Source organism: Nestor notabilis, unplaced genomic scaffold, assembly GCF_000696875.1.
Source record: "Nestor notabilis isolate BGI_N333 unplaced genomic scaffold, ASM69687v1 scaffold8854, whole genome shotgun sequence".
Lineage (NCBI taxonomy): Eukaryota > Metazoa > Chordata > Aves > Psittaciformes > Psittacidae > Nestor > Nestor notabilis.
In genome coordinates, this window is record NW_009926044.1 from 23,885 (window position 1) to 32,870 (window position 8,986).

Consider the following 8,986-nt stretch of genomic DNA (forward strand, 5'->3'; position numbering starts at 1 on the left):
TTGCCCATTTTCCTATTTTATTAAGGAGGGTATCATGAGACATCTTTTGACCAGAAACCTTATCCATAAAAAACATTCCATAAAAAAGATCACATGATTTTACATTTCACTGAAATTAAAAAAACTAACAGAACAACTAGTAGCACTGTCTTGAAATTGTCATGATCCAGTACTACAACACTGTACTATTTCATAAGAATCAAAAGCTGGGTAACCAGAAATGAACTGAAATGAACTTCGTGCCCCTGATCACATTGTTAGTGAGAACTGTCCCATGCAGACTAATTTTGACAGCTGAAAGCAGTGTTGCATGATAAAATAAGGCACCTCCATTTTGCATTTTTCTCACAGAGAAATAACCCAAACTGTCTCTGTAGTATAGATTGTTAGGATACCACTAACACATTGATTTACACTGCTCCAGGTGATGAATCCATCAGACTAAAGCTGTTGCTTTGTTTTCTAGTCTCTTTGCTGCATTGAAAGGGAAATAATGTTCCATTCGACGCTGGCCTTGTCCCTCCTGCTAATTGCAGTCTCTTCTAACCTTGCAATGGCAATTAAAAAGGAAAAACGAGCACCTCAGACACTGTCAAGAGGTATTGTATTATCTACTGTATGTAGTTACCTCCTTATCTTACCATATAGGTCGACAAACGCTTTTATTTAGAATGTACATGGAAGCACATATATACTTACTGACATGTGTTTCAATAGTGTTAAGTGACACTCTAGGTAGTGCACTGTTTTATTCCATGTCGTATCACTCTGCCAGTTTGTTCTTAAGCATATGGCCAAGGGCCTCATGTAACCTGCATAATTTACATAACTCACAGTGACCTAGTAGAAGTAAATAACCTAAACAGAGTCTCCAAAATCAAGATGAACTTGTAGGACTATCAGTGAAAAAATATTCATCCGTACACCGTTTAAAGAATATTTTATTATGGCAACTTACTGAAACACAGTTTCATAACTTCAGTTGCTATGGAATAATTTTTCTACAGACCCATTTTTATACACAGAACAACAGTTTGAGTCATTAGTGGGTTTTTCTCAATGACTTTTTTCTCTTGATTCTCGTCAAAGTCAGAGTCACACTTTGCAGTGAATAATTCACTTCCTTGCTGTGCATAATTTTCAACCTGGATGTTAACTAAAGACCTTATTTTAAGTTATTTCTGTCTGATCAATCATTACAAATACAAGCAAAGAAAGAGGTTACTGAGGTCTTTTCCTCTTCTCCATCTTCCGTCTCCTTTCGGGCCTATTCACTCAAAAAAAATCTCCAGCTCCCTTCCTGACCTCTTCTGCACTGCGCAAAGCTTGCAGAACCCACAGCTCCCCTCTTAGCTCTTCCCATACAAAGCACTGACAAAGCCCCACCTGTCACAGAAGTCCCATCTGAGCCTAATTGCCCAGGGAGCACTTGACAAAATCATGCAACACCTGGATTAACCAAATTGAAATTGCGAATCATTTCTCTTAAGTGGTATCCCTGGAAAAAGGTTATTATCAGTCTGGTATCTGTGCCTGTCTTGCATAGATCAGAATCTATTTTTCCCACTGTCCTGGGTTCAGCTACAGCAGTCATTTTTTCTCCTTCTTAGTAGCTGGTGCAGTGCTGTGTTTTTGACTTTCAGTCTGGGAACAACGCTGATAACACGGCTGTTTTTAGTTGTTGCTCAGTAATGTTTACTCTGACCAAGGATTTTCTCAGTCTCATGCTCTGCCAGGGAGGAGGGGAAGCCAGGAGGAAGCAGAGACAGGACACCTGACCCAAACTGGCCAAAGGGGTATTCCATACCACAGCACGTCATGCCCAGTATAGAAACTGGGGGGAGTTACCCGGAAGGCCCAGATCACTGCTCGGGTTGGGCTGGATATCGGTCAGTGGGAGAAGAGCAATTGCATCCTCTCCCCTTGTTATTTCCCTTATCATTATTATTGGTAGCAGTAGTGGTTTGTGTTACACCTTAGTTACTGGACTGTTCGTATCTCAACCCGTGGGAGTTGCATTCTTTTGATTCTCCTCCCCAACCCTCCAGGAGCAGGGTAAGGAAAAGGAAGGGAGTGAGCGAGCAGCTACGTGGTTCTGAGTTACTGGCTGGGCTTAAAACATGACATCCACTAAGCCTAAATGCATGAAAAGATAACAGAATATCTTCAACTCTGGCAACTTTGAAAAAAATAGCCACAGAAAGCAAGTACCAGTTTTCTAATTCTGATTCATTGGGATGCCTTGAGCACTTTACCTGTAATTTTCACAGAGCAAAGGGGAATACTCAAACCTGCTGCAAAATGACCCTTGCTGACTCCTCCGTGCAGTTACCTGTGTCAGCAATTGACTTCAGCCAGGCCTGGGAACACACTGATCAACATGCCAGAATCCCACCATTAATGGGACAGATCAGTAATCGAAATCACTCCCCTGAAAGAAGAGATGACCTAGTAGTGTAACAAGCAATTGTCACTTGAGATCTGCATAACCAAGCACTGTACAAACAGCACAGAAGAAACACAAGCTTAACATGGTCCAGATCCAGAAGCTGGTCTAACAGTTCCCTTGAGGATCATCATGAATGGAGCAACACTTCCCGGGAGGCAGGGGTCTACTACAAAGGGGTTGGCATTTGGAGGCATTAAACCAACTGGACAATTTGCTTCTTGAGATCAGTGTATCACTAGCTATGGATGAACTATGAAGATGATGATTCATTAAGATTTTTGTTTCAGTGGACATTTTTATTTAAAAGCCTTTTTTTTTTATTTTATTAAATTATGTAATTCACTTAAGTACTTGCAACCCCAGAGATTGAAATTCATTACTATGGAGACAAGTTTATAATCCAAGACTGTTCTAACAACGTTCATATTAAAGTTGATCTTATTTGAGCTGTCATATTTTATTCTTTTCTCTTCTATAAGCCAACTTTCTCTTTAAGCCCCAGGGTCTACATGAAATACAGAGCAGACAACAAAGATACAAAGGATTTGGGTGCTGATTTAGGAATGTCTGAGTATATAAAAGGTATCTGACAGGTTTGCCAAAGGACTTCAATTGGATATTCAACTAGCTGAGGTTTTTTTTGGGGGGATTGGTGGTTTAGGGTTTTTTAAATCTTCCAATACACCTATCAGGAGATGTAGAATAAGCATATCCACCATGTTTAGGAAACTTTGACTAAAAAACCCAAATCTTATTCTAGTACAACTATTAATGAATGTTAAAAAATGAATTTGTCATGAGTTACTTGTTTGGCCACCAGTTAAGCTTTTTGTTTATTTCTAGGATGGGGAGATGAAATTACCTGGGTACAAACTTATGAAGAAGGGCTTTATCAAGCAAAAAAAAGGTAAGAGATTAAAAACAGTTTGAAAAACAAAGATGTTAATCAGTCATGCCTGAAAATACTATAATGAAACAGAACAAAGAAACACCAAGACAGCTGATCTGCAGACCACACAGTTAAATAAAACATATTTTGTCTCTATAAATAAAAGCCATTGTAGGGGTCTCATGGCTCTGAATCAACATCATGGTCCAATAGTTTAACATTATCATTTCTTTGTCACAAGACCAGTGTTGTCATTTGAATAAGCAATGATAAACAGATATTATAATTTTAGAAATACATCTGTTGTTTTTTTAATATTGTGTACCTCTGATTACTTCCTTAAGATTAACATCTGGAAATCTGTTACATTTGCTCTTGCATGGTGATCTACTGCCTCTGTTGTTTTCCCCAACACTTTATTAGTTGGCATATATGCATGATGTACTCACAGTTTCCCATTATCTTAGTAGAAATGAAAGTTTCACTCTTAATCTTCTCTGGGACTCAGCTGAAAATATATATGAGAATTCATATAAATAATTATTTAAATCTCTCTAGCAATTTGTTTTAGATAATAATATTGTTAAATTGAAGGCAAGTTATTTTTAAAATAAAAGGCAATTAATTTCATGTAACAGGAAAATGGCTAGGAACTGAACAATTATTGATAGTATTAGCAGATCAAGATTAATAATTGATTTGCTAAATAATAACAGTAGTTTAAAAAAATACAGGAGAAAATGCACAGAACTAGTTTATGTTTTGACATGCAAAAACATAACAAATTGATTCTTTACCAAACTATTTATGGAAAACATAATTTACTGTATATCTGTTCAAGAAACCTTAAAACTCATTAAATTTTCATAGGAAATATTTGATGGTAAACCCAATGTTATAAAAACTATTTTATTCCAGGTTATATAGATTATTTTTATTTTCTTAATTATGGAGAACTTCATGCCTAAGTAATATTAAATACTTCTTCAGTCTGATTATATGCAAACTAGGAATGAAGTTATGATGGCTCTGTCGTTTCTTTCTTCTAGAAGCTCTTACTTTAGAAAACCTATTTAGATACAAAAACTCACTTTATTTCTTTCTTTTATGAAGGAGTTATGTTTTTTTCCCTTGCTCAAAAATATCTGTAATTGTTTACAGAATGTCTATAAAAAACATTGGTTTACTGTGGGTTAACATAAAATTAAATGTAATCTGCCTTTTCCAGTCTGCTCATAAAGTCACCCATTTGCATACTTGTCAAATGATCTAACTACATATTTTATTATTATTAATAAAGTAACAAGCCTCTGATGGTAATTCATCATTTGGAAGACTGTCAATACTGCCAAGGTAATTTTGATTTTTTCAGTGTAAAAAATATGTGAATACTTTCATGAGAAACTGCACCTACCTATATATTTACCATGCACTTACTGAAACCTATTTAAAGAAATTAAAGAGGTAAATAAAAATGCATTTGAAGTGCTAAGAATTTATTAGTTATTTACAAAAACTCCACTACGAAACTACCCAACAAAGAACGTGAAAAATGCTCAGTGCTGCAGCACTCAGCAGTTTAAATTAAGATGCACAGATTTGCTACTGACTCATTGAACAGATTTAATATTGTTTGGCTCTCCTGAACTTGTAACTAAAGAAGGACACAAGGACAGGGCTGCTGAAATCGATCTAGTAAGAATTTTCTGAGAATAATGCACTTTTGTCCAGCTGAGACGACAGGCCTCACAAATAACAGAAGAGAGCTTCCCTTTTCATAGCCAGGAGGTTGTACTGACATGGGTCAAAAAAACAAAATGCAGTGGTGGAGCCTTTAAGTGTCTCCCTAGGATTGTGAATCAGCAGGGACAGGAACAATGTGGCCAGTCTCTGGCCAACATGGTGCCTTAATGCAGATGGAAAGGCAGAGTTTGGAATGGACTTCAAAATGACCATGTCTTTTCTAGCACTGAAGAAAGCTTTTGCAGAAAATGAAGAGATACAGGAAATGGCCCAAAATAACTTCGTTATGCTGAATCTCATGGTATGAAGGGTTTGGGGCTGTTTCACTGGGGTTCTTTTTTTGGTCTATGTTTTCTCCTTCTTTGTGCTTTTTCATGTTGTTTTAGCTAAATAACTCTGGCATTTCAGCTACATGTAAGTACAGGCATTTGTGCATGTGTATCCTCATGCAAGTAGTACCTTTATTTTGGTTTTGTCCTCTGATACAAGACTACTCACAGGCGGTAATACTTCAGCAAAATCTACAGAAATGTTTCAGTAACTAGCTTTAATTTCTCTGCCAGCATGAAACCACAGATAAAAACCTGTCACCTGATGGGCAATACGTGCCTCGAATCATGTTCATAGGTATGTACGATATTTATGTATCTTCAGAGATGTGATATCTGAATGTATACCAGTGTCCTCCTTTGGGAACATCAAAATGATTCATTTAAAAAAAAAAAAAACCAACAAAAAACAAAATTTATCATTGCCATGGCATTAGTTTGGAACTTGGCAGATCTGAGTTCAATTCTCCCCCTGTTGTAGACTTTAACTCTCGTAAACTTCCCCAGATAACAGATATGTTGGGAGGGTACCTGATCTGTGCTTGGAGTCAAGATGCTTAAATATCTGTTACCATATGGGCTTTTGCTCTCTGTGCTTCTTGCTAATGTTATTATAAGGCAAAGTTTATTGAAAACAGTCTGATATCTGACTGAATGTAGATGTCTACAGTGTGGACATTACCACAGAGCAAGTCAATGGTCAGTGACATCTAAGGAATGATTTATCTCATCATAAAGCAGACTTCTGGAATAGAACGAATCACGCTGCAGAGTGCCTGTTCCTTTTCACTGACTGTACAGGGAGCCTAGAGTCACAAGCTCTGTGGTGGCATCCAAAGTTAGATAAGATGAAGCCCACACTCAGACTTTTGTGGGCTTTGTGAGCAATGGAGTAGCAGGAGTCTGTTGATTAACAAAAAGCTTGGAAGGGGAACTGGCAGAAGAAAAGTCCACAACTTGTTCCCATGATGGAAACATTAAGAATCAAATGATTTTCATCCTGAAGGCTCTAGGCAGGTCATGCAAATATTGCATTAGGTGTGCGTGACCCTCACTATGTGTGCATCCAGTAAAATTAGCCTCTCCTGATGTAACCTCAGAACTTGTAAAACAGGATATTTTTCTTTAAATATGGATGAAATGCATGTGTAGTCTGTCACTTTAAAATACCTGCATAATATAAAAGTGAACATTAGCTTTTGTTTGGATTTCTCCAAGTAAAAAGTAGTTGGTTGAACAGAGAGTAAAGGCATCATAATTACCTCACTGATGAAAGCAGAAGATCACCTTCACTTGTTGTGGGAATGGAAAGCAGTGTTTAATACAGTTACTTTTTCAGACCCATCTCTCACTGTAAGAGCTGATATCACAGGAAGATACTCCAACAGACTTTACACTTATGAACCACAGGACATACCAATCTGTAAGTGTTCCCTTTGTCATGTTACTCTGCATTTCACACTGTAAGCAGCCAGATACACCCCATTCAATCATCCTTGCTTGAGAATATGTTAAGATCTCAAAGTAATGAATAAAAACTTTGTGTGAGCATTTGCAGTAGAATCATAGAATTGTAGGTTAGAGTTGGAAAGGACCTTAAGATCACCTAGTTCCAACCCTCCTGCATGGGCACACTAGACCATGACATCCAAGGCTCTGTCCAATTTGGCCTTGAACACTGCCAGGGATGGAGCATTTACTACCTCTTTGAGCAACCTGTTCCAGTGCCTCACCACCCTAAATAGATTATGATAGTCTAACCTGTTCTAGCAAAACACTTGGGCACAGCTATTGTCCAATTTAATTTATTGGGACTACTCAGTTAAGACAAAGATCATGGGTGAGAACTTTCAGGATCAAGATCTGAGCAGTTTGGTGGAGAATGGTGAAAGTCACTATACTTAAAGGTAACTAACTGCACAATGTAAACAGCCAGCGGTGGGAGGGAATCGGTAAAGAAATGCTGGTGGTTACCTGAGTAACACCTAACACTCATATTTCAGAAAGGAATGTGATTTTTCAGGTTGAGCTAGCCTTTACTCTATACCATCTATCTGACACCAATGCAGTATCTCACCGCAACTATGCACGTCACATCTGATTACCAGACTTGCTGTTGAGAAATAAAGGAGTTGAAAGGAGTGTTGTTGAATCCCTTTAAGTTAAACGATTTGATTCATGAAACTTTTATCTTCTATTTCATTATCAATGCCAGAATTTTCACAATAGAAAGCTCTAATATATAATGTATGACCATAAATTAATTTCAATGTGAACAATTTGCTAATCAAAGAAGGTGGGTTTTCTAATAGTAGAAATGCACTTTAAGTATATTTTTACATTTTTTATTTATTTTTCTTTCAGTAATAGAAAACATGAAGAAAGCACTACGCCTCATTCAGACAGAACTGTAGCCAGGAATTGTGAAATGACCATAGCCTCTATGAGGTGAAGCTGCACCTCTCTGCCCCTACTAGCATTTTGAACTCTTAACAAGCAGCTTTGGTATATCAGATTTAATAAGAAATTTATATGTACTATTTGAAGAACAAACATAGAAAGACTGTAATGCCCATTTGGAAAATAAGAGGAGAAATCTATTAAACACTTTGAAATTAGTTATCTGAATAACTGAAAGTGATGGTTTAAGGTGCAGCCACTTTGAGTTGCATTTTATCAATCCAACTATGGCTTTGTCAAGTCAGCTAAGGCTTCTGACCAAGATTTATAACCAATGTTTTTGATGTCTATTTGCAATTTATTATATAGGTTAGTTGGTGCATCTAGGCTCATAATTTTTATTGCAAGAAGCTTGTTAGTCATTAGTGTACCTCTGCTTTATGCATTTACTTCTCCTTAAAGGAAAAAAAATCTTTGCTGGCAAAGCAGAGAGGAAGGCTCTTCCTGTAGATTTTTGAAGAGTTTATACAGAAATAAACCACTGATCTGGGCTTAGCTTTCTTCTATGTAATTCTTTAACTGTCATTCCAATATGCTGAAAACAGGACAGACAGTTCGCACTGAGAATGTGGTCTCTTGTGAGGTGATAATCATCAAATAGCAGCTACAGGGTTTGCTATGATAAAGGCACAGTGAAGCAACAGAGATTGAAGGAGATAGTCCCAGAACTCCAGTTCTGAGGCTAAGCGATGCTTGTAAAGTCTGGTATGGGAAAAATGAGCAGGATTGTCCTTGCTCTTTTCATTTAAATGGCAACTGAGTCATGTGAAGCTCATCCCAGGTCACCCTTTATTTTAATGTAGCATCTCAACCCAGACATCGAGGTGGCATCTTGTATATACAAAGTCTTCTAAAAATTTCCCCAGGATCACTATCTGCAAGGGTAGACATCTGTTTTGAGTAAAAAGCTGAAGTCAGTTGAAATAGCTTTTTATCCCAGCAATGTGCTTTTTCATTAGAGCAAGACAGTAAGCAACTCATGCGCAATAAGAGCATGTATGTTATGTTACATACAAAGCTTTGTGCTATCTACCATTTCCTATGATGTTGCCTGTATACATGTATAAAAGGTGAAGAAAGGATCTTAGCAGGACAGCTTTGCTTATTTAAAATAGC

General features: G+C 37.3%; 1 protein-coding gene across 1 annotated transcript; it reads left to right on the forward strand.

The window, feature by feature from the left end:
- The first annotated feature begins 493 nt into the window (after nucleotides 1-493).
- Nucleotides 494-7,824, forward strand: AGR3 (anterior gradient 3). The gene is made up of 7 exons (XM_010013332.1): nucleotides 494-599; nucleotides 3,293-3,356; nucleotides 4,639-4,691; nucleotides 5,306-5,382; nucleotides 5,645-5,708; nucleotides 6,750-6,833; nucleotides 7,775-7,824. The coding sequence occupies exons 1-7, from the start codon at nucleotides 494-496 to the stop codon at nucleotides 7,822-7,824; spliced, it is 498 nt and encodes a 165-aa protein (XP_010011634.1).
- The last annotated feature ends 1,162 nt before the right edge of the window (nucleotides 7,825-8,986 follow it).

Bases quoted from the DNA above. Each gene is read 5' to 3' on its own strand.
- AGR3 (XM_010013332.1), top strand. From the start codon at position 494: ATGTTCCATTCGACGCTGGCCTTGTCCCTCCTGCTAATTGCAGTCTCT. The intron at 600-3,292 runs GTATTGTATTAT...GTTTATTTCTAG, and splicing joins ACCTCAGACACTGTCAAGAG to GATGGGGAGATGAAATTACC. The intron at 5,383-5,644 runs GTATGAAGGGTT...TTTCTCTGCCAG, and splicing joins TCGTTATGCTGAATCTCATG to CATGAAACCACAGATAAAAA.